The following is a 23160-nucleotide window of genomic DNA, read 5'->3' as shown; positions in this document are numbered from 1 at the left end:
GATCTGAAGCCAAGAGCCAGGAGCTTCTTCTGGGTCTCCCACGCTAGTACAGGGGCCCAAGGACTTGGACCATCTTCCACTGCTTTCCTAGGCCATAGCAGAGAGCTGGATCGGAAGAGGCATCTGGGACTCCAACCGGTGCCCATAAGGGATGCCAGTGCTGCAGGTGGAGACTTAGCCCATAATGCCATAGCACTGGCCTCCAAGACATTCTTTTTGAAAGAAGAGAATTGTAGGTTGTGTGTTGGGTTGAAAGTTGAGGCAGATCTGTTTTGGAAATGTGTAGTCACCTCTGTTGCAGTGCTTTCTCAATGTGTCCCCTCTTCTTTTAGCCTGCAGATCCTCTTAGAAATAATGTATTCTCTACTAAAACAAAACAAAGAGGAAAACCAGCATTTTTCAGTGCTGTGAAAAGGACAGGAAGCTGTTACGATTGGCTTAGGAAATTCTATTACAGTGGTCCTCAGCTGAAAAAAAATATATAGGCCTTGCCGCACCCCTACATAATCAATTTCCCTGGAAATGGAAACTCGATATCTGTATTTTTATTTTTTATTTTAAAGACTCCTTTGATTAAAAAAATTTAACATCAAAAATATAACAAAGTATACAGTAAAATGTAGCTTTTCCACCCTGTGCTTCTTCCTTCTGGTTCCTACCACACTACCAAAGGATTAGTTTCTGTTAGTAGTAGTAGCTGCTGGTTATCCCTCCACAGATCTTTTTTTTTTTAAATCCAATGCAGCTATATACTCTCTTCCCATCTGTGTTTGTACAGATGTTAGTATATTAGTCAGGTTATTCTATACTATATTTTAAAAGTTTTTATTAATATGTTTTGAAAATTTTTCCATGTTGCTACATCATGAGTTCCTAGAATTAAAAACTATTTCCAGACTTTTGCATTGTCTAGAGGTTCTGAAATTTAACTAGTCAAAAGACTTATTTTTTTTTACTTTTTCTATTAAAAAATACTGTAATGCATAATTTATGTCATGTACATATGCACATTATAAGTATATACCTGTTAAATTTCTAAAAATAGAATTTTGAGTCAGAAAGATTATGCATCTGTAATTTTGATATATAATGCTAGATTATTCTAGGGATTGTTATTTATACCCTGATCAGCAGTGTCTGATAGAGCCTTTTTCCCTTTAGCTTTATCAAGATAAAGTATTTATCAAGCAATTAGATTTTTGCCATTATGGTAAGTAAACACGGCTATCTCACAGTAGTTTCAGTTTGTATTTTTCTAGTTGTAAGGCTGAGCATCATTTCTGTGAACTATATTAATATCAGTTACAAGTTGTTCCCCAGTTTGTTAGTTGTTTATGACACATTTTTTTAACCTATGAGAAGTTTTTGCTTCTAGTTGTATTTGAAGTCTTTTAGAGTTTTTAATTAGACTTTTCCTACTCTAATTATTAAAGTTGTCTTCTATTGGAATTTAGGGTTTTGGTTTTTAGATTTGATCTGATTTATCCTGGCCTAGAGTATATGGTATGGATCTGACATTTTTCCCAGTTGGCCTCCTAGTTGACGCATACCTTTCCTGAATAGTCCCTCCTCTCCCTGCCCCTCAGTCTGATAGGCCATGTGTAGCAGAGCCTTTGAATTTCCAGTTCTTTTCTATTAGCCTGTTTATTCTTGTGCCAATAACTATTTTAATTATTGAGGCGTTTTATAATGTTCAGTATTTGTAGGACTTGTCCCATATTATTGGTCTCTTATTGTTTTCCTGAGTTATTTTATATTGACATTTGTCTGAGTTACTGCATCTGTACTGTACAAACATCTGTTTGAGATACGGCTAAAATTGTGGTAAAGACACACCGTTGCTAAGAAATAACATTTTCTTTTTTTTTTTTTTTAATTAATTTATTTATTTGAAAGAGTTACACAGAGAGGAGAGGCAGAGAGAGATAAAGGTCTTCCATCCAATGGTTCACTCCCCAGTTGGCCACAATGGCTGGAGCTGCGCCAATCCAGAGCCAGGAGCTTCTTTTGCGTCTCCCGGGTGGGTGCAGGGGCCCAAGGACTTGGTACATCTTCCACTGCCTTCCCAGGCCATAGCAGAGAGCTGGATCAGAAGAGGAGCAGCCAGGACTAGAACCGGCACCCATGTGGGATGCCGGTGCTTCAGGCTGCTGTGTCATAGCGCCGGCCCCAGAAACAACATTTTCTAGTGTGATCTTCTCTGTTGTCTTCCATGAGAGAAGGGGGTCATCCTTGACACCGCATCTGCTCTGAGAAGGTCCAGCTTATGTTCAGAGTGGGTGTCAAGGCAACATAAAGCTGTAGAAATTCTCTGCAAGATCCAGGCAGCCCAGGGTTCTGTTGCTGGTGGTGGCACCCAAGGGGCATGCTGTGTGACGACGCATTCTGGACCTCTACAACATTAACTCAGATAGTTCTCATGTCTGTTATACAAGAGGAGTTGCAAGGTAACACATGGCAAGTGGCTTTTGTCCAGTAGGGCAATAAAATAGGTAATACAGGCAGAAGTAAAGTGTCTTCAGAGATGTACAAGCAAAATATCTAACTTCAAAGGTGGGGTTGCTTCCTGGAATCAAGGCTTCCTGGAGTGATTTGCATTTGAGATGAACTTGAGATGAAGGGAGGTTGCAGTGGGAAGCGTTCTAGATGTGCTCCAGGCAGATTTGGTGTTCAGTGAGTAGTTTACCTGGAGCGAATCTCGGGAGGCTGATTTCTCAGAAAGAGGTCTGAAGTCCGTACATTAGAGTCGCCAGATGCTTGTTAAGATCGCAGATTCCTGGTCTCACTCCAGATGTCCTGAATCTGGGTCTCTGGCTGAAGTCACTATAATCTGCATTTAAATTAGTGATCCTGCTGGCGCCGCGGCTCACTAGGCTAATCCTCCGCCTTGCGGCGCCGGCACACCGGGTTCTAGTCCCGGTCGGGGCGCCGGATTCTGTCCCGGTTGCCCCTCTTCCAGGCCAGCTCTCTGCTGTGGCCAGGGAGTGCAGTGGAGGATGGCCCAGGTGCTTGGGCCCTGCACCCCATGGGAGACCAGGAAAAGCACCTGGCTCCTGGCTCCTGCCATCGGATCAGCGGAGTGCGCTGGCCGCAGCGTGCTGGCCGCGGTGGCCATTGGAGGGTGAACCAACGGCAAAGGAAGACCTTTCTCTCTGTCTCTCTCTCTCTCTCACTGTCCACTCTGCCTGTCAAAAAAAAAAAAAAAAAAAAAATTAGTGATCCTGAGGAGGAAGGTTTAAAACTAGAAGAGTAACATAGAAAGTTAGAATTACTCATAAATAAGAAGAGTTTTACCAGCACCATAGTTTGTCCTAATTCAATGTACAATAAGAAGTTAAGGTTTTTGAGCAGAGGGGTAACATGAAGCAAAGCTGCCCTGTGGGAGCTTATTTTATTTTCTTAAAAATGATTTTTTTAGTCCCAGTGTTTTGAGAGGCAGAGACAAAGCTGCCATCTGCTAGTCCCCCCCCCCCACCACCTGCCAGCAGCCAGGATTAATTAAACAGGTGAAACTAGAGGAGCGAAGGTGGGAGGACCAGTTGTGAAGCTGTGGTGGTTTAGGTGGTACGCACATGGCCTGGAGAACGATGGTGCCAACAGAAATGCAAGAGGATGCGTTCTAGTCCCGGTCGGGGCGCCGGATTCTCTGTCCCGGTTGCTCCTCTTCCAGTCTGGCTCTCTGCTGTGGCCCGGGAGTGCAGTGGAGGATGGCCCAAGTGCTTGGGCCCTGCACCCCATGGGAGACCGGGAGGAAGCACCTGGCTCCTGGCCCTTTCTCTCTCTCTCTCTCACTGTATAACTCTGCCTGTCCAAAAAAAAAAAAAAAAAATCATTATTGACTATTAGTCATCATCTATACGAGCTCATTCCTTTTAACATCACAGAAGGGCACATACCTTGTAAGTGTACCTTTTATGTCCTTCTCTTCCAGAAAATATATTTAATACTCCTTGAAGTTGTTTACTTCTCTCCCTGCTTTTGCAGGCTCAGATGACTTTAAGACAGATTCTTGTCCTTTTGGTCTCCAGTAGAGAGCAGTAGAGAGCTGTCTTCTCTCCCCTTCTGATGAGCAGTCACCCAGGTCTCCTGCTCCTCCTCGGTTAGCCCTGAGCTTTCTTTGAGGTTCACCTCTTTTCCTTGATCACGTTAGTGATCTCATAGCCACCTTTTTTTTTTTTTTTTAATATTTATTTATTTATTTATTTGAAGAGTTACACAGAGAGAGGAGAGACAGAGTTCTCCCGTCCACTGGTTCACTCCCCAATTGACTGCAATGACCGGAGCTGTGCTGATCTGAAGCCAGGAGTTCCTTCTGGGTCTTCCCCTTGGGTGCAGGGGCCCAAGGACTTGGGCCATCCTCAGCTGCTTTCCCAGGCCATAGCAGAGAGCTGGATCGGAAGTGAAGCAGCCGGGACTCGAACCGGTGCCCATATGGGAAGACGGCACTGCAGGTGGTGGCTTTACCCACAGCGTCTCATGGCCACTTTTTTTTTTTTTTAAAGATTTTATTTACTTATTTGAGAGGTAGAGTTACAGATATTGAGAGGGAGAGGCAGAGAGAAAGGTCTTCCTTCCATCGGTTCACTCCCCAAATGGCCATAACAACTGGAATTGTGCCAACCTGAAGCCAGGAGCCAGGAGCTTCTTCCAGGTCTCCCATGTGGGTGCAGGGGCCCAAGGACTTGGGCCATCCTCTACTGCTTTCTCAGGCCACAGCAGAGAGCTGGATTAGAAGAGGAGCTGCTGGAACTCGAACCAGCACCCATATGGGATGCTGGTGCTGCAGGTGGAGGATTAATCTGCACCATGGCTCCGCCCCCCAGGGCTGCTCTTCTTGATCATTTTACCTTTGGGCCTAGTTTTCTTCTTCAGTAAAACTGAAAAGTGGGGGTAAATTATTTCTTAAGGGCATTGCAGCTTTGCATTTTTGTGAGAATAAGATACTGTTGTTCTTTATCTGTCACTATACAACTAACAAAAACTATTCTGTATTCCCAGTTATTTCCAATGAAAAGATCATTACATATTTTGATGCCAATCCAGGGACGGATGTAAGCAAGTTACAAGATTGCATAAGGCTTAAGATAACAATGTTATCCTTGAATTACATTATTTATATAACTAGTTTTTACCACAGATAATTTCATGTGTCCTGAATACTAGCACCTAGAGCCTAGTGTAAAAATCACAAGGGATTTTCTTAGGGTAACCGGGTTCAAAGTAGGGTCTTTTCCCACCCACATTGCTAACAGTTCCTCTTTAAGTCATCTGTCACTCACTTAAGACACCTATGCTGGATTAAGTTATTCTATACCAGTTCATGTAGAGGTTCCACTTCCACTGCTCGGTAGAGCTTGTGTATTGTTCACAGGTGGCTTCACTCATTAGCTCATCTAGTTCTGTAAGGCTCCTCAGGGTCATCCTGATGAGCCAGCTGTCTTCACAGCAAGATGTGAAGTCCTGGATTCTCTACAAGGGCTTCATTAATTTCAGTTGCTTCTCTTGAGAGAGAAGAAAGTTCTCTAGCAGCTTTCACACTTTGCAAAGCGCCAGTCTCATCTTGTTTTTTCAATTTTGTCCCAACTTAAGGCAGGGTACAATAAACAACATCTCCCCAAGCTTCCTGTGTAAAATTGCGGATTCCCACTGTTCCAGTGCCATTTCTGTTGTTATCCGTTCGTGTTCTCTGAATGTACAGTGAGGGAAGAGCAGGTCCTGATGCTGCCAGCGAGAGGCAGCAGGGCGGGGCAGGCGTGAGGCTGCGCACAGATGCAGCCACGTGCAGCAGCCTGTTTGCAGGGCCGGCCTTACGCTTCCAAGTCTCACCTTGTGAGTGCTTGTGGCAGGCTTTCACTGCTGCAGCCTTCCTCCCCTCTCTTACTGTCTCCGCACTGAGCTGAGCGTATGGGAATTGACTCAGCTCCACGTCCTTTGTCGTTAAGTCGGGAGCCACACGTTCTCTCCCCGTGTTAAGTGTCCTTTTCCTTTCCCTGTTCTGATTCCATTATTTACTGCTTTAGACTTGTGAAAATCACTTAAACAAATCTCTTTGCTAGAGGACAGTATCTTTAGAGACCAGTTACAGTGGGGCTCCTTTGTAAAAGTAGGCCTGAGAGAACCAACCCTCTTTGTAAATCACACTTTTCCTTCTTACACATATATTTAAACTGGAAACAGAAAAAGAAACTTTCTGACACCACTTGTAGCTTTTCTTTTCTTTTTTTAAGATCTTTATTTGAAAGAGTTACAGAGAGTGAAAGAGAGGTCTTCCTCTCTGATTCACCCTCATTGCTGATTCACTCCCCAAATGGCCGCAGTGGCTGGGACTGGGCCAGGCCGAAGTCAGAAGCTTTTGGGTCTCCCACATGGGTGCAAGGGCCCAAGCAGTTGGGCCAACTTCCACTGCTTTCCCAGGTGCATTAGCAGGGAGCTGAATTGGAAGTGGAGTAGCTGGGACAATAACGCCGGCCCCTACTTGCACCTCTTCTGATGCATTATAGATGAGTAGAAAGGGTTTGCACAAATCTATATTGAAAGGTTGGTTTAAATTCCTGATTTATGGGGTCAGCACTGTGGCTTAGCAAGTAAGGCAACTGCCTGCAATGCTGGCATCACATATGGGCTGGTTGGAGTCCCAGCTGTTCCAGTTCCCATCCAGCTCTCTGCTATAGCCTGGGACAGCAGCAGAAGATGGCCCAAGTCCTTGGGCCCCTGCACCCATTGTGGGAGACCCAGAAGAAGCTCTTGGCTCCTGGCTTCAGATCGGCCCAGCTCTAGTCATTGCAGCCATCTGGGGAGTGAACCAGCAAATGGAAGACCTCTCACTCACTCTCTGCCTCTGCCTGTCTGTAGCTCTGCCTTTCAAATAAATAAATCTTTTAAAAAAAATCCAAATTTAATTAGGTCCATAAAATCACAGAGGCCGGCGCCGTGGCTCACTTGGCTAATCCTCCACCTGTGGCGCCGGCACCCCAGGTTCTAGTCCCGATTGCTCCTCTTCAAGTCCAGCTCTCTGCTGTGGCCTGGGAGAGCAGTGGAGGATGGCCCAGGTGCTTGGGCCCCTGCACCCGCATGGGAGACCAGGAGGAAGCACCTGGCTCCTGGTTTTGGATCGGCGCAGCGCCGGCCGTAGCAGCCATTAGGGGAGTGAACCAATGGAAGGAAGACCTTTCTCTCTCTCTCTCACTGTCTATAACTCTCTCTCTGTCTCTCTCTCACTGTCTAACTCTGCCTGGCAAAAAAAAAAAAAAAAAAAAAAAAATCACAGAAGCCACATTACCCCACAAGGCTGGTGCAGATGCAGCTTCCCTTGGCAGCCCTCCCACAAAGGGAACAAGGGGAGGGTCTCAGTGTGCCAAATTGTTGAGCTCAGTTTTGGGCAGTGCTACTGCCCTTTGAAACTTGAGGCTTGTATCGCAATTTTAGGACAGCTTTCTCTAATGATCTATATTTAAGGGAATAATTACAAACATTGGCTTCTGCTATTTTTTTTTTTTTAAGATTTATTTATTTGTTTAAAAGGCAGAGTTAGAGTAGAAGAGTCAGAGAGAGAGAGAGCTTCTACCCACTGGTTCACTCCCCATATGGCTGCAACAGCCAGGGCTAGGCCAGGCTGGGTCTCTGACATGAGTGCAGGGTGCCATCTTCCGCTGCTTTCCCAAGCGCATAGCCAGGAGCTGGATGGAAAGTGGAGAGCTGGAACTCAAAACTGGCACCCATATGGTGCCCAGACTTGCATCACAGCTCCGGCTGCAGCTTCTACTGTTTTTAAAAAATCAAATGGCTATAGTAGCAGAACCAGGTCCCAGGTGTCACTGTCTTGTGTGTGTCTCTGCCTTTAGGTTTCTAGTGTTTTGGAAAGCCCATATCTGTGAGTCTACCCTCTTAACTTTATTTTAATACCTTTTAACCGGCTGCGCCAGAGTGCTGGCCCCAATTTTAGTAATTTTTAAATCAGATTGGTTCTGACACTTAAGTTTGGTCTGAAATCACAATTTCACCTTGTGTGTTGAATAAATATTTTTTTAATATATATAAACCTGGCACTGTTCTAGCCTTTAACAATTCAGCAATGAATAAAATAGATAAGGATCCCTACTTTAATATAGTTCACTAATAGGGAGAGACATTAAAATATGTAAGAAGTATTACATGCCACAAGGTAAATGCTAGGGAAAAAAATAAAGGAGAGAAAGATCAGAAGAATTAGAATGAGAGTGAACAATTTCAAGTCAGAAATACATTTTCCTGAAAAAACTGTGTTCTACTAGGTGATTCTATTCTGAGGATTCTGATTGTACTGTTACCTTATTCAGTTCTGCATAATGACATGTGTACAATGTTCAGCATCTTTTTCTGTCCTGAATGCTGAGTGCATCCTGTAAGAATCAGGTGACACTCCCGCCTTGCCCACCAGAGAGCAGGCTGGGCTATCCAAAGCTTGCTGCTGTTTTTGTACCTCTGGGAACAGGGACTGCTATTTCAGAACGGCAGTCTCTCATCAAAAAAACATAATATCAGGGACCCTTAGAGATTATGCTTTGGAGAATTTTTTTTCAATTAGAGCTCATTTAACTAACTTTAATTATTTGGCTTAGAGCCAAATACTCCTTCCAAAGTGTTGCAGACTGACTTAAATGTGAATGACTTTGGATAATTTATAATCATGGTAAACAAATAGCTTAAAACATGCCTCTAATGATAGTTTTATTAAAATCTAAGATGAAAGAGATGTCACCTTTACCTTCATTTATGTGTTAAATGTGTATTTGATAAAATTCAAATTTATAAAACATGAGCAAGAGGGCTTAAGTATTATTTTGCAAAAAAGATTCATCACAGAATTCATTTAGATAACAGAAATGCAGATTTCCTCCAGTGTATTTTTTGGGAGAAGGAGGGAATAGTTTAACACTTTTTACTTCAGATAGAGAGAGTCAAATGTACAGTTAGGTACTATGCAACGTGTAGCATAAAACATTCATGTTTATCTCTAGAATATGCTTAAAAGTAATCCAAAATTGCTCTTGTTATCTTAATGTTCATTGGACCCAGCTGCCTCCTTTTTTGTTCCGGGCCTTCCTGTGCTGGATTCACCACCTCTGGGTAACTGAGAATTGACCAGCACGGATCCACTGGTGTATGTACAGACACATGTGATAACAGTTAGTAGTTGAAAATACACATTATTCAAATCTATAAAACCTTCCTAATCTCAGTATCTTGTGGCTGTACTCCCACACCTTCACTGTGATTGTCTTGCCCATGATTGCCAGTGCCAGTATCCTTCTGATAATATCAGATTCCTGGAGTTACCAGTTGTAGCCTTGGTGCTAAGCAAACAAAAAATGCCTCTGGTTCATGTGAGTCTCAGACTCATTCATCTATGCCCATAATCAAAGCTCATTAATCTGGCCAGAGTAACTCAATTAAGATCACTTCTGTGTTGTCTTGCTTTTTTCTGTGCTAGACACAAACCTGCCAGTGATACATCATCAGTAGAAAGGTGGTTAGAGGACCAGCTCTTCAGGCTTATAAAATAAATAGTAAATCCAAGTGAAGAGAGATTCTCTCCTAGAAAACAACAAAGCAAGAAATTAAAGGCAAGCATAACCTGTTTTGTAACTTAACCTACTTCTGTTAAATAGTTGAATCACAGCAATAAAGAAAAAAAAATTGTTCATACCCACAGCAATAAAAATGAATCTTATGGATTTTTGTGTCGGCCAAAGGCAGCCAGGCACAAAAGAGTATGCTCGATGAATCCATTTATATGAAGTTAAAGAATAGGCAGAACTGATCAATGGTTTTAGAAGTCAAAATGGTGGTTACCTTGGGGAGAGTGTAGGTTATTCTCCTGCGGGGCCGAGGAACCTCTGGAGTCCAGGAAGTATTCTGTATGGTGATCTAAATGGTATTAATTATGTGGATCTATACTTATATATTTTTTAAAGATTTTATTTATTTATTTGAGAGGTAGAGTTACAGACAGTAAGAGAGAGAGAGACAGAAAGGTCTTCCTTCCGTTGGTTTACTCCCCAAGTGGCTGCAATGGCCGGAGCTGCACTAATCCGAAGCCAGGAGCCAAGAGCTTCTTCCCGGTCTCCCATGTGGGTGCAGGGGCCCAAGCACTTGGGCCATCCTCCACTGCTTTCCAAGGCCACAGCAGAGTGGACTGGAAGAGGAGCAGCCGGGACTAGAACCAGTGCCCATATGGGATGCCGGCGCTGTAGACAGAGGATTAACTTATTGCGCCACTGCGCCAGCCCCCTGTACTTATATTTTTAAAAGTTGCATTGAGCTGTACATTTAGGATTAGTGCATTAGTGCATAACAAATGTTATGCCTAAGTAAGAAAACAGAAATTAGGTCATGGGGTTGGGTTTATTGTAGGAGATAATGGGGGAGAATTAATGATCTTCAACGGGGGAATCACTTGAAGAAAGTGGTGCTACTAGAATGATCCTGTGGTAATGTGGAGAATAGAAAATGTTCAAATCAGTTGGTATATCTAGGGCCTGTGCCCAGAACTGTGCAGATCCTATAGAGGAAACAAAATAATCCATAAGGTCCTTATCCTTAAAAAGTTTAGAATCTCTTGTAGGGGACAAATTATATGAAACCCCAAAATCCAGAAAATACATGATATTTTGGAAACAGCGTGGAAGTCAAGCCTGAATTAAAATCTTTATTTTTCATTTACTGGCTTTGTGACTTCAGACAGGTTATTTGTTTCCCTGATTGTTGGTTTTCTTGTATGTTAAATGGGTGTAATATGTACCACAATTTTTAACAGGACTAGCAACATGATACAGCATTTAGTACAGCACAGTAGGCATTCAGTAAATGTTTCCTTTTTAAAACCTGTAGCCAAGGGCACACTTTTTTTTTTTTTTTTCCCCAGTATGTGACCTCAATTCAGATCGCATTCTGCCAGTTACTGGCATGTGATCTTAAGTAGATTATTTAATTTCTTTGGGTCTTGACCTCTTCTGAAAAAGAAAAGGGTGAAGGATGGGGACTGTACCTCGAGGGCATGTTTTGAGAGGTAAACCTAGCAGACTTGCAGTATCTAGCACAAAATAACTGCCTTAATACATTTAAGATTCATTTGTCTTGAATGTAATAGAGTATCCAAACGTGTGGTACAAATAATGCAGGTACTAAGTGATGAGATTAAGTCAGGGTAGTGACTGTGGAGGGGAGAAAAAGATTAGAATATTACATTTTTTCAAAGACATAAGGAAATTTAATATAGAAGAGAAATACTTTATTTTTTCTGATCTCATATAAAGTATATATCTTTATACTTCTATTTTTCTTTGTATAAGATGAAAATACTATAAAAGATATTCTTGGAATATAATGATGGTAACCTGAAAGTATTGTGATTTCATTAGAAAAACAGGTTGTTTTTGTCTGACAACCTAAGAATTAGTACCTTATTACCAAAAATTACTCCTTTTCTAATAGTACTTTTTCTCTAGTAATAATCTACATAAAAACATTTTACATAAAGACTCTTGTCACAATAGAAGGAAAACCACAATGCATAAAGGGAAGGAAATCCATTTATAAAATATGTCATCCTTTGTCACTTGAAAAATAACCAGCCAGGCACAACCCAGATCTTGTTGGGTGTCAGTGGTGGGCAGTTTCTTGCCTGAGGAAGTGTAATTTGCAGGACAGGTGCTAAGGACTAAATATTAATAGATTTGCATTGTTCAGAGTGTTTATTTGAGAACTCACAGCTGATTGGTATCAGACCCCGCACAACTTTCTGATTTTTGGAGCCATATTAGATTTCTTGTAAAATTTCTGGATTGAGTTCAGCCGCTCATTTCTTAGGTTTCCCAAGCTTGAGAAAAATGAAGAAGTACAACAGAACACGTCCCTTAACCATTGCTCATCTGTCTTTCTCTCTGCAGATATTCCGAGTGGTGTGCATCTGTTTGGGCAATCCACCAGAGACATTCACCTGGGAGTATCGAGACAAAGATAAAAACTATCAGAAGATTGGCCCCATAACACCCTTGGAGTTTTACAGGCAACACGTGAAACCACTCTTCAACATGGAAGATAAGGTTGGAGACTGGTGTTGTCAACCACTGTTTACTTTCTTTTCTTTCTTTTTTTTTTTTTTTTTGACAGGCAGAGTGGACAGTGAGAGAGAGACAGAGAGAAAGGTCTTCCCTTTTGCCGTTGGTTCACCCTCCAAGGGCCACCAGTGCCGGCGCACCACGCCAATCCGAAGGCAGGAGCCAGGTACTTATCCTGGTCTCCCATGGGGTGCAGGGCCCAAGCACTTGGGCCATCCTCCACTGCACTCCCTGGCCACAGCAGAGAGCTGGCCTGGAAGAGGGGCAACCGGGACAGAATCCGGCGCCCCGACTGGGACTAGAACCCGGTGTGCCAGCGCCACTAGGTGAAGAGGTGGAGGATTAGCCTATTGAGCCGCGGCGCCGGCCCAGCCACTGTTTACTTTCAAATGCCTCTAGATTGTATGGAAGGGTATCAGATTCCTGAGTTAACACGCATGATCATCAAACTAGACACTAAACAAACTTTTATTTTCCCCTCCTCTCAACTATTTTCTGTATCTAATGAACAGTTGATCATGCCAGGATCAACCTTCTCCTAGTGTTCCCCTTTGGAGACTTCTGACTGTAGGCCAGCAATCTTTTTTTTTTTCTTTAAAGATGTATTTATTTTTGAAAGTCAGAGCTACAGAGAGAGAGAGAGAGAGAGAGAGATCTGGTTTACTCCCCATATGATTGCAGCAGCCAGGGCTGAGCCAGGAGCATCATTCAGGTCTCCCATGTGGGTGCAGGGGCCACTAGCAGGGAGCTGGATCAGAAGTAGAGCAGCTGGGATTCCAACCAGTGTGCATATGGGATGCCAGCATTGCAGGCAGTGGTTTACCCACTGTGTCATAATGCCGGCCTCCAGCACTCCTCTGCAGACTTGCTTGTGTCCCCTCTGGCTTTTCCTATTCCCTTTGAGTCTCCCGTCTGCTGAGCCAGATAAGAGAGCTTCTTCCTTTGATTGGCTTAGTGACTCTTCCATTTTCAGATGCTGAGACTATGTTGTAACCTGAGAACAGGGTTCTTATAGTGATGCGCACTCCGTCTTGTCTTTCTCAGTGAATGCAGTTTTCAGAATTAGTTTTGGGGCAGGTCTTACCTGTGGGAAAAACAGGTAGGTACAGCAGCCAAAGATATCCCTCTTGCTAATTAGGGTATGCAAGGACCTGTCTCGGGGATATTTTGCCACATCTTGTTTCTTTTTTATTTAACAGTGTGGCTGTAGTGCTCCTTCTCTTAGGCAGAGGTGAGGAGCTGGACACAAGCATGAACCTAGAGGAGAGGTGTGTACCTTGTTTGACATTCGTGGTTTTGTGTTGTAACCAGCATGTTCTTGATCTCAACAGATTTGTTTTGTGAATGACCCTCGGCCCCAGCACAAGTATAACAGACTATACACGGTAGACTACCTAAGCAATATGGTAGGAGGGAGAAAAACTCTATATAACAACCAACCCATTGACTTCTTGAAAAAGATGGTTGCTGCTTCCATCAAAGATGGAGAGGTTGGTTGGTTTTTGTATCTTCCACATTGGGGTTAAAATGCCTTTTTTTTGTTTTTACTTCTTTGGTGTAATAGGAAAATAGGGTTTATGTTGACTTTCTTTTTTCCTCTTTCCTTTATTTCTAGGCTGTGTGGTTTGGCTGTGATGTTGGAAAACACTTCAATGGCAAGCTGGGCCTCAGTGACATGAATGTGTGAGTGTGAGAAATTTGAAATAGACATTATATGTGGGTTGTTGCTGTTGGAGCTCACTCTTGGTATGAAATGATCCTTCTGGGAGTCATCCAAAGATTAAGGGTGGATCTTTTTCTTTGCATACAGTAGAGTTTGCTCTAACCCAGGAAATCAAGGTCATACTTTGTATCTGAATAGAAATTGTTGAATATTCCTAAAAAGCCATCCTGTGTGAGAAAGGTGCTTTAAAACATAATTGATTACTGTGTAAATTTACTTAGTGCATTTGAGAATGCCATGGAAGGTTTTCCAGAACTCTTGTTTGCTATTTGACCTTTCTTAAACTGCTAGTCTAACTTTGGTGACTTTATGACAAGCAGGACTAATTTGCGTACATACTTCCTGTATTCTTCCTGGTTTTTTTTATGACAGTGAAGGCTCATTTGCACAATAAATTATTTGAGTCCGTATTTTTTTTAAAGATTGGTTTATTTATTTGAAATACTGGAGCCAGTATTGTGGCATAGCAAGTAAAGCTGCTGCCTGCAGTGCCAGCATCTCCTATAGGTGCCAGTTCATGTCCCAACTGCTCCACTTCTGATCTAGCTTTCTGCTATGGCCTAGGAAAGCAGTAGAGATGGCCCAAGTGTTTGGGCCCCTGCACCCACTTAGGAGACCCAGAAGAAGCTCTTGGCTCCTGGCTTTGGACTGACTCAGCTCTGGCAGTTGTGGCCATTTGGGGAGTGAACCAGCGGATGGAAGACTTTCCCTCTGACTCTCTGTAACTCTATTTCTCAGATAAATAAAATCTTAAAAAAAAATTTTTTTTTTTTTTTCAAAAAAAGAGTGAACTAGAGAATGGAAGATCTCTCTCTCTCTGTCTTGCCCTCTCTCTCTGTAGCTCTGACTTTGAAATAAATGAGTCAGTCTTCTAAAAAGAAAGATCTTCCATCCAGTGATCCACTTCCCAAGTAGCCACAATGGCTGGCTAGACCAGGCCAAAGACAGGAACCTGGAACTTCATCCAAATCTCCCACATGGGTGGCAGGTGCTCAAGTACTTAGACCATCATCCACTGCTTTCCCAGGTGCATTAACAGGGAGCTGGATGAGAAGCAGAGCAGCCAAGACTCTTAACTGGTGCTCGCATATGGGATGGCCATGTCGCAGCTATGGCTTAACTCATGGCACCACAGTTGTCCCCCTCCCCCCAATTTTTTTTTGTTTTAAGAATTATTTATTTATTTGAAAGAGTTACAGAGAGGCGGAGGCAGAGAAAGAGAAGTCTTCCATCCGCTGGTTCACTCCCCAGTTGGTTGCAATGGCTGGAGCTGGGCCGAACCGAAGCCAGAAGCCAGGAGCTTCTTCCGGGTCTCCCACACGGGTGCAGGGGCCCAAGGACTTGGGCCATCTTCTGCTGCTTTCCCAGGCCATTTCAGAGAGCTGGATCCAAAGTGAAGCAGCCAGGACTTGAACCGGCACCCATATGGGATGCCAACACTGCAGGCTGTGGCTTGACCCACCTATGCCACAGTGCTGGCCCCTCCCCCCAACTTTTAAAATATACCATATTGTAGTAGTTTGTAAGAAGTTGTTACCTGGAGTAAGCTGGGTAAATATTTTCATAGTTAACAGGAGAAAAGAAATTTACTAAAAGAATTAATGGATTTAAAAAATTTTTGAGAAGGGCCGCAGCTGTGGCTCAGCGGGTTAATGCCCTGGCCTGAAGCACCTGCATCCCATATGGTCGCTGGTTCAAGACCTGGCTGCTCTACTTCCGATCCAGCTCTCTGCTGTGGCCTGGGAAAGCAATAGATGTTGGCCCAAGTCCTTGGGCCCCTGCACCGTGTGGGAGACCCAGAAGAAGCTGCTCCTGGCTTCGAATCGGCGCAGCTTTGGCCGTGGCGGCCATTTGGGGAGTAAACCAACGGATGGAAGACCTCTCTCTCTCTCTGTGTAACTCTGACTTTCAAATAAATAAATAAATCTTAAAAACAAATTTTTTTGAGAATAGTCTCCAACATTTTTGGCATTATTTATTTAAATTCTACAGTCAACAATGGTTTAAATTAATTTAGAAACTGGATGGTTCCACCAGTTCAAAAGAGACTTTTTTTTTTTTTTTTTTTTTTGACAGAGTGGACAGTGAGAGAGAGATAGAGAAAGGTCTTCCTTTTACCGCTGGTTCACCCTCCAATGGCCGCTGCGGCCAGTGTGCTACAGCCGGCGCATCCCACTGATCCGAAGCCAGGAGCCAGGTGCTTCCTCCTGGTCTCCCATGCGGGTGCAGGGCCCAAGCACCTGGGCCATCCTCCACTGTACTCCCGGACCACAGCAGAGAGCTGGACAGGAAGAGGAGCGACTGGGACAGAATCCGGCGCCCCGACCGGGACTAGAACCTGGTGTGCCGGCGCTGCGGGCGGAGGATTAGCCTGGTGTGCCGCGGCGCCGGCCTTTTTCTTCTTTTTTAAAGTTAGCAAAATGACAGGACAAACTCATCAACTTCTAATACTGTAAATTTATGTTTAGTCATTTCATATTTCCCTGCATACTCTTGTGACACATAGAGAACAGAGCCCCATTGAGAGACTGAACTCTCCACGAACCGTATTCTCCTTTAGGAGCCACAGCTACAGCCCATATTTATCTGGAGTTGTTGAGCCACTCCATTTTCTTCTGTGTTCCTTTTATAACCAGAATTCAGTTTTCTCCCTTGATTGTATTCCTTTCTTTTGTGCTGTCATTCTTTTTACAGGTATGACCATGAGTTAGTGTTTGGTGTCTCCTTGAAGAACATGAATAAAGCTGAGAGACTGACTTTTGGTGAGTCGCTTATGACCCACGCCATGACCTTCACTGCTGTCTCGGAGAAGGTATGACCCCCGGCATGCCTGCCGCAGTGTTTGCACAGGTGGACTTCCATCCATGTTTACCCAGCAGAGCTTCATGCCTGGTGTGCATGCTTTCTGTTCAAAGCTAGATTCCAAATAAGACATTGTAGTGCATCACTGGGGGCGTGGCTGCATGTTCAGAGGAAGTGAAAATAAGAACTTCCCATGAGGAGCAGAATTTGGGTCAGCAGAGAGTGACCGATTTTCTGTTAACTTTGGAAGGTCTTGGTCGGTAGAGAGGTCAGCAAAGGCACTTCAGAGGAGATAACTTCTGTTTTATAAAGAAAGAAAATGCGTCCTAAGAGTGCTCACGTCTTGATGACCCATGTTCGGACTTCGCTTCCTTTCACTATTATCAGCTTTTTTCTGTAGTTAAATGGCAGTAATTTGCAGATTGAATGTGCATTACTGGATTTATGCAGAGCTTCTGGAAATTGGATGTAAAAGGTATTTTGAATTTGCTATGAAATACTCTGAATATAAATATCACAAGTTCTAGGACCCAGTGTTGGGTACAACAACTGAAATTTTATCTTTCACAAATAAGTGTCCCACCTCCAGGCTGTAGAAAGGCTAGCTAAGCAAACCCTCTACTCGGAGGTCTTAAGCAAGAAGAACTTCTTGAATTCTTTACCACCACAAGCTTCCTGCCTAAATAACTACCTTGTGTAGATTGTTTTAGGAAATAATTTGTTAGAAAATTGTTTTTGCTATGTTACCTACTAGATTTATGATCATTAAAATGTTTAAGAATATCTTAGCATGTCATTGTGCCAAATTTCAGGCAGAGAGAGAGCAGAGAGCTCCCATCTCCTGGTTTGCTTTCCAGATGCCTGTAATGACCAAGGCTGGACTGGAGCCAGGAGCTGGAAACCCAATCCAGGTTTCCTACGTGGGTGGCAGAGACCCAGCTGCTTGAACCATCACTTGCTGCCTCCCAGGGTCTTCACTGGCAGAAAGCTGGAATCAAGAGCCGGAGCTAGGATTGAATCCAGGCACTCCAGTATGGGACACAGATGTCTTAACTGCTAGACCAACTGCTCATCCCAAGGCTAGGTCTTTAAGTAGTAGAACTTGGAGAAATTCTGTTTGATGGGGAATCAAACACAGGACAACATTAACAGTACTCTGAACTAAGCAGGCCTCCTGTGCTGATATTCCTGATGGTGAGGTAATTTTCGTATATAAACATAGAGATTGAAATCTTGTAATTGAGCTGCTTTCCTCATTCCTTGGCAGTCTCAGCTGTATAGTTAGTGAGAGTCCCACACCAAGAAACAGAAGAATATGTGAAGTTTTATTGGTATTACCTGGGTAGAATAGGAAGCACCATTGCATGATGGCACAAGATGATTTAAGTTTTGGGACCAGTATTGTAGCACAGCAGCTTAAGCCACTGCTTATGATGCTGGCATCTCACTTAGGAATGTTGGTTTCAGTCATGTCTGCTCTGCTTTTGATCCAGCTTCCTGTTAATGTCCCTGGGAAGGCAGTAGTAGATGGCCCAAGTACGTGGGCCCCTGCCACCCACATAGGAGACCAGGATGGAGTTTCTCGCTCCTGACTTCAGCCTGGCTATTGTAGCCATTTGAGGAGTAAACCAGCAGATGGAAGATCTCTCTTTGTCTCCCTCTCTCTCCATTACTGTGCCTTTCAAATAAATAAATCATCTTTATAAAAGAAAATTTTTGTCACCCTACAGGTGGACCTTGTGATGCAGTGGGTCAAACCACCATGTAGGGCATCCACATCTTAAGAGTGCCTGGTATCTAGTCCCACCTCTGCTTCTGATCCAGTTTCCTACTAATGTTCCTGGGAGGCAGTAGATGATGGCCCAAGTACTTAGATTCCTGCTACCCATGTGTGAAACATGGGTGGAGTTCCTGACTCCTGGCTTCAGCTTGACCCAGTCCTGGCTGTTTTGGGCATTTGTGGAGTAAACCAGTGGATGGAAACTCTCAATATGTTTCTCACTGTGTCATTCTGCCTATCAAATAAATGAAAAATTTTTTTATCACTTCAATTTAATTCTCATGCTTGATATAATATAAACAAAACATAAAATTAACTGATAAGATATTTTAAATGAGAGTGCCTTTTTGACATTAGAAGCAAAACACTGGGAGGCGTTTTTCAAGAGTAAGTGGAATAATTTGTTCATATTTATGTTTGGGCCAGCTATATTGTAAAATTCAGTGGATTTATAATTATAGGTCTTTAAAGTTAAACTTTTAAACTGTATTTAAGGCTATTTTTTTAAAAAAAGATTGATTTGTATATTTGAAAAATAGTTACAGAGAGAGGAAGACATGTAGAGAGAGATCTTCCATCTACTGGTTCGCTTCCCAGATAGCCACAAAGGCTAGAGCTGGGCCAGGCCCGAGTCAGAAGCTCTTTCAGTTCCCCCAGGTGGGTGGTAAGGACCCAAACACTTGGGACATCTTTCACTGCTTTCCCAGGCCATTAACAGGGCGCTTGATGGGAAGTAGAGCAGCCGAGATACAAACTGGTGCCCTTATGGATGCTGGCATTGCAGGCAGCAGCTTCACCTGCTGTTTCACAGCGCTGGCCCCTGAAGGCTAATTTTTTCTTTAAAGATTTGTTTTATTTATTTGAAAATCAGAGTTGCAGAGCGAGGAGAGGCAGAGAAAGAGAGAGAGAGAGGTCTTCCATCACTGGTTCACTTCCCAATTGGACGTAATGGCTGGAGCTGCACCGATCCGGAGCCAGGAGCCAGGAGCTTCCTCTGGGTCTCCCTTGCAGGTGCAGGAGCCCAAGGACCTGGGCCATCTTCTGCTGCTTTCCCAGGCCATAACAGAGAGCTGGATCGAAAGTGGAACAGCTAGGACTCTAACCAGTGCCCAAATGGAATGCTGGTGCTGCAGGTGGCGGCTTTATCCACTACGCCACAATGCCAGCTCCCCAAAGGGCTATTTTTAAAAAAGCAAAATGACCTCTTGTAATTTGCAGGAGACATTCAGCTTTTTGCTGTTTTCCATCTTTGTTGTAGAGTATTCCTATTTTTCAGAAATAAAAGTCATGAGTACTCTCTCTGATTTTTTTTGGAACTTCCATTCTTTGGCACAATTTATTTCCTCAGGGAAGTAGAATGACTTTACATGCTAATAATATAAAGCAGAATTTATATTATAGCTAGGATTTTGTATTGAAATCATCCCCCAAGAGTTTTGACCACTAAAACTAGTTTGAGCTACATTTGAATAATAATATAAACATATACTAGTAGCTGTATTTCTACAGTGTTCTTTCTTGTTGCTGATTTCATGGAGCCCCTGCAAAGAGGTCTGGTATTGTCATTCCTAACTAGTGGATGGCCCAGAGAACAATTTGATCCAGATCATGCAGGAATTCACTGGCCAGGATAAGGCTTCTTAACTGTAACAAGTAAATGACTTTAGGTGATATAGATTATAACAGTGATAGTAAAAAGGGATAATAAAGACAGACTACAATGAAGGGCATGAAAAAACCAGACATCTAATATGCCAGCCCTAGAATGTATAGTTCAAGGTTGTTTGTAGAGTTAAGAGTGTTTGAAACTTGGAGCTAGGTTTGTTGGCTATTTCCAAGACTGAAAATTGCTGAGATCCAAAGAAACCGCCCCGAGTAGAGTGTTCAGGTCAGCAGAGCCAAAGGGAGTCAAAGCCCATGCAGAAGAGACTCGTCAGGCAGTGATATGCAAGTGGGAGTTGACAGATGAAATCATTAGGAGATAATACAAGGGTCAGCACTCTCTCATGCTACAAAGATTTAAGTTGTTTTGACATCAGCCACTGTCCTGGGTAGACGTGAAGGAGGGGAGTCTTTTCCCAAATGGAGCTTCCTCTTGTAACTCGCTGTAGTAGAGGCTATAAGTGAAAACCATCACGATAAACAGCTCTCTTTTTAAGAATTTTTGTTTATTTATTGATTTGAGAGACAGTGAGCTTCCATCTGCTAGCTTACTCCCCAAATGCTCTCAACACTTCAGGCTGTCCTGGGCCAAAGCCCAGAGCCAGTTCTCCCACATGGGTAATAGGAACCCAATTATTTGAACCATCACTGCTGCATTTCAGAGTCTGCCTTAGCAGGAGGGGATCCAAGTGTAGAATCAAGGTACTATGTGACATGGGTGTCCTAAACACTGGGCCAAATGCCTGCTCCTCACTCTCTCTTTAAGGAGATGAAAATTGAGCTTATTTTATGAGTGAAGATAGAAGAGAAAGAGCAAAACTGCCTGGGCTTTGTTTTGAAATGCTCTTTTTACTTCTGCTTTGCCATTCAGTCTCTTGTATATTAAATTCAGTATTTGTGTAACTGAGTTAAGTAAAAGAACACATTTGGAGAGTATCATACTTGGTTTCCCTAAGTAGAAAATAAGGCAGTATGATGGAATGTGTTTGCTTTGTTTTTTTTTTGTTTGTTTGTTTGTTTTTTAAAGATTTATTTATTTGAAAGGCTGAGTTACCCAGAGTCAGAGAGACAGACAGAGACAGAAGTCTTCCATCCATTGGTTCACTCCCAGATAGCCGCAATTGTCGGAGCTGTGCTGATCCAAAAAGGAGCCTCCTCTGGGTCTCCCATGCAGATGCAGGGGCCCAAGGACCTAGGTCATCTTCCACTGCTTTCCCAGGCCATAGCAGAGAGCGGGATTGGAAGTGGAGCAGCCAGGACTTGAACTGGTGTCTGTGGGGAGCAACTGGGAGCAACTCGGACTAGACTAAGTTACTGGAATTAAGACTTATTCTGTGCATCTGCTCTCCCACAATATGGCGCTGAGAAGGGAGTAACAGCTTCTACACAGCTGCCTCCAGTTCAACCAATAAACTGTAGGACCTGCTCCTGATTGGAGGAGAGCAGCGTACTCGGCATGTGGGTAGCAGAGTTGGGATTGGTGGAAGAGGACTATAAAGGAGGAGAGAGACAACATGCACCAGGAACATCTATCTGAAGGAACACCTGTGCAGCCCCCGAGAGAGCCGGCCGGCGGTGTGCCGCTCCCCCGCGGAAGTGGGGAAAGTGGCAGGGGGAACCGCCCTTCCACGGAGGTGGAAGGGTCGGTAGCCAACCCAGGAAGAACCAGCAGCAAACCTGGGAAGGGCCGAGCAGACGAAAGAACAGCGCAGGGTCCTGTGTCGTTCCTCCACGAAGACGGGGAGCAACAGGTGTCCATATGGGATGCTGGCACTGCAGGCAGCAGCTTTACCCACTATGCCACAGCACTGGCCCCTTGCTTTGCTTTTAAAAAGTCAGACTAGGTCTTTGACTCATACCTAAAATAAATACATTGGGATGCCTTTGCAAAAAGTACCAAATGATGAAAAGTGGGTCCTTGGCTTCAAATGCATTCAGTGCCTTTGGTAATTTCAAAGATTTCATTTTCCTTCGCTAACTAGCATTTTTACTTGCTTATTTTCTGTGTAGGTTAGAGTGTGAAGAAAATATGTTATTTACTGCTGTGTTGTATTTTACCCCAGGAGATTCAAACTCTGCTTTATTGAAGGATCCCTTCATGGTGGTAGGGGATGGAAGGCCTCCTCCTGTGCATGAGGGCTGTGCAGAGCAGGCTGTGTATTCTGAGTTGCTGCAGACGAGCTGGTTACATGATGGCCCTCAGGGGCACTGTAGCTTCAGACTGTACCCTGTCGTCCACTCTCTTGCAGGATGATCGGGATGGTGTATTTGTGAAATGGAGAGTGGAGAATTCGTGGGGTGAAGACCATGGCCACAAAGGTGAGCTTGATGTGGTAATACCAACTTCAGCTGACTTGGGTCCGCTCCACCACCTGCCTCTGAGTAGAAGCCACTCCAGCATGGAGGACTTCTCACTAATTGATGCCTTTCACTTAGATTATTTGACAGGAAAAAAAAAATGAGTATCTGGGTTGCCCCAGGGTTCCTGCGGTAGTATGGCATGCCTGAACCCCTGGGTTGACTCTGGGACCAGTACGTGTTTGCATTTGTTCCAAACCATGCTGACCCTACTATACCTCCTGTACCAGAGCCACTCAGCTGTGATAAGGTTGAGGGCCCTTTGCCAGGAAGCTTGCTCAATGCCATTGAGTGTGTTTTTAACTGTTGCACCAGAGCTCTGGAGAGTCAGAACCCCTCTGAGCAAGAGAATGGAATTTGTCAGAAACATTCTTTAGACATTTATTTGAGACCTTGTAGAAGTTGTGAAACCTGAAGAGAAGAATGCTCTGGTTACTATTTAGAACATTTTTATGCTGGTAAGACAAGCCCCTGGCAGAAATTATGAATAAATAATAGTAACACAGGCCGGTGTTACTGCACAAGTGAGTTAAGCCATGGCCTGCAGTGCTGGATCCCATTTCGGATGACAGGTTCCAGTCCCGGCTGCTCCGATTCTGATCAAGCTCCCTGTTATTGCGCCTAGGAAAGCAGTGGAAGATGACCTAACTGCTTGGGCCCTTGCCGCCCACATGGGAGACCAGGATGGAGTTCCTGGCTCCTGGCTTTGTCCTGGCCCAGCCCTGGTTGTTGTAGTC

At 43.8% G+C, this 23160-nt stretch overlaps 1 protein-coding gene across 2 annotated transcripts in view; it reads left to right on the top strand.

The window, feature by feature from the left end:
- BLMH (bleomycin hydrolase) overlaps nucleotides 1-23160 on the top strand; it is a 51820-nt gene that overhangs the window by 10581 nt on the left and 18079 nt on the right. The window contains exons 7-11 of one of the 2 annotated variants that reach the window (XM_002718903.6): nucleotides 11928-12083; nucleotides 13430-13588; nucleotides 13714-13781; nucleotides 16516-16633; nucleotides 22315-22384. In XM_002718903.6, coding sequence (XP_002718949.1) covers nucleotides 11928-12083; nucleotides 13430-13588; nucleotides 13714-13781; nucleotides 16516-16633; nucleotides 22315-22384 — 571 coding nt within the window. The remainder of the gene's footprint in view (nucleotides 1-11927; nucleotides 12084-13429; nucleotides 13589-13713; nucleotides 13782-16515; nucleotides 16634-22314; nucleotides 22385-23160) is intronic. The other variant, XM_051824607.3, reaches the window with a different exon arrangement.

Source organism: Oryctolagus cuniculus, chromosome 17 (genome assembly GCF_051225735.1).
Source record: "Oryctolagus cuniculus isolate XC-2025 breed Fujian yellow rabbit chromosome 17, ASM5122573v1, whole genome shotgun sequence".
Lineage (NCBI taxonomy): Eukaryota > Metazoa > Chordata > Mammalia > Lagomorpha > Leporidae > Oryctolagus > Oryctolagus cuniculus.
The sequence above is the reverse complement of the archived record's forward strand: the minus strand, read 5'-3'. Positions and strand labels throughout refer to the sequence as shown.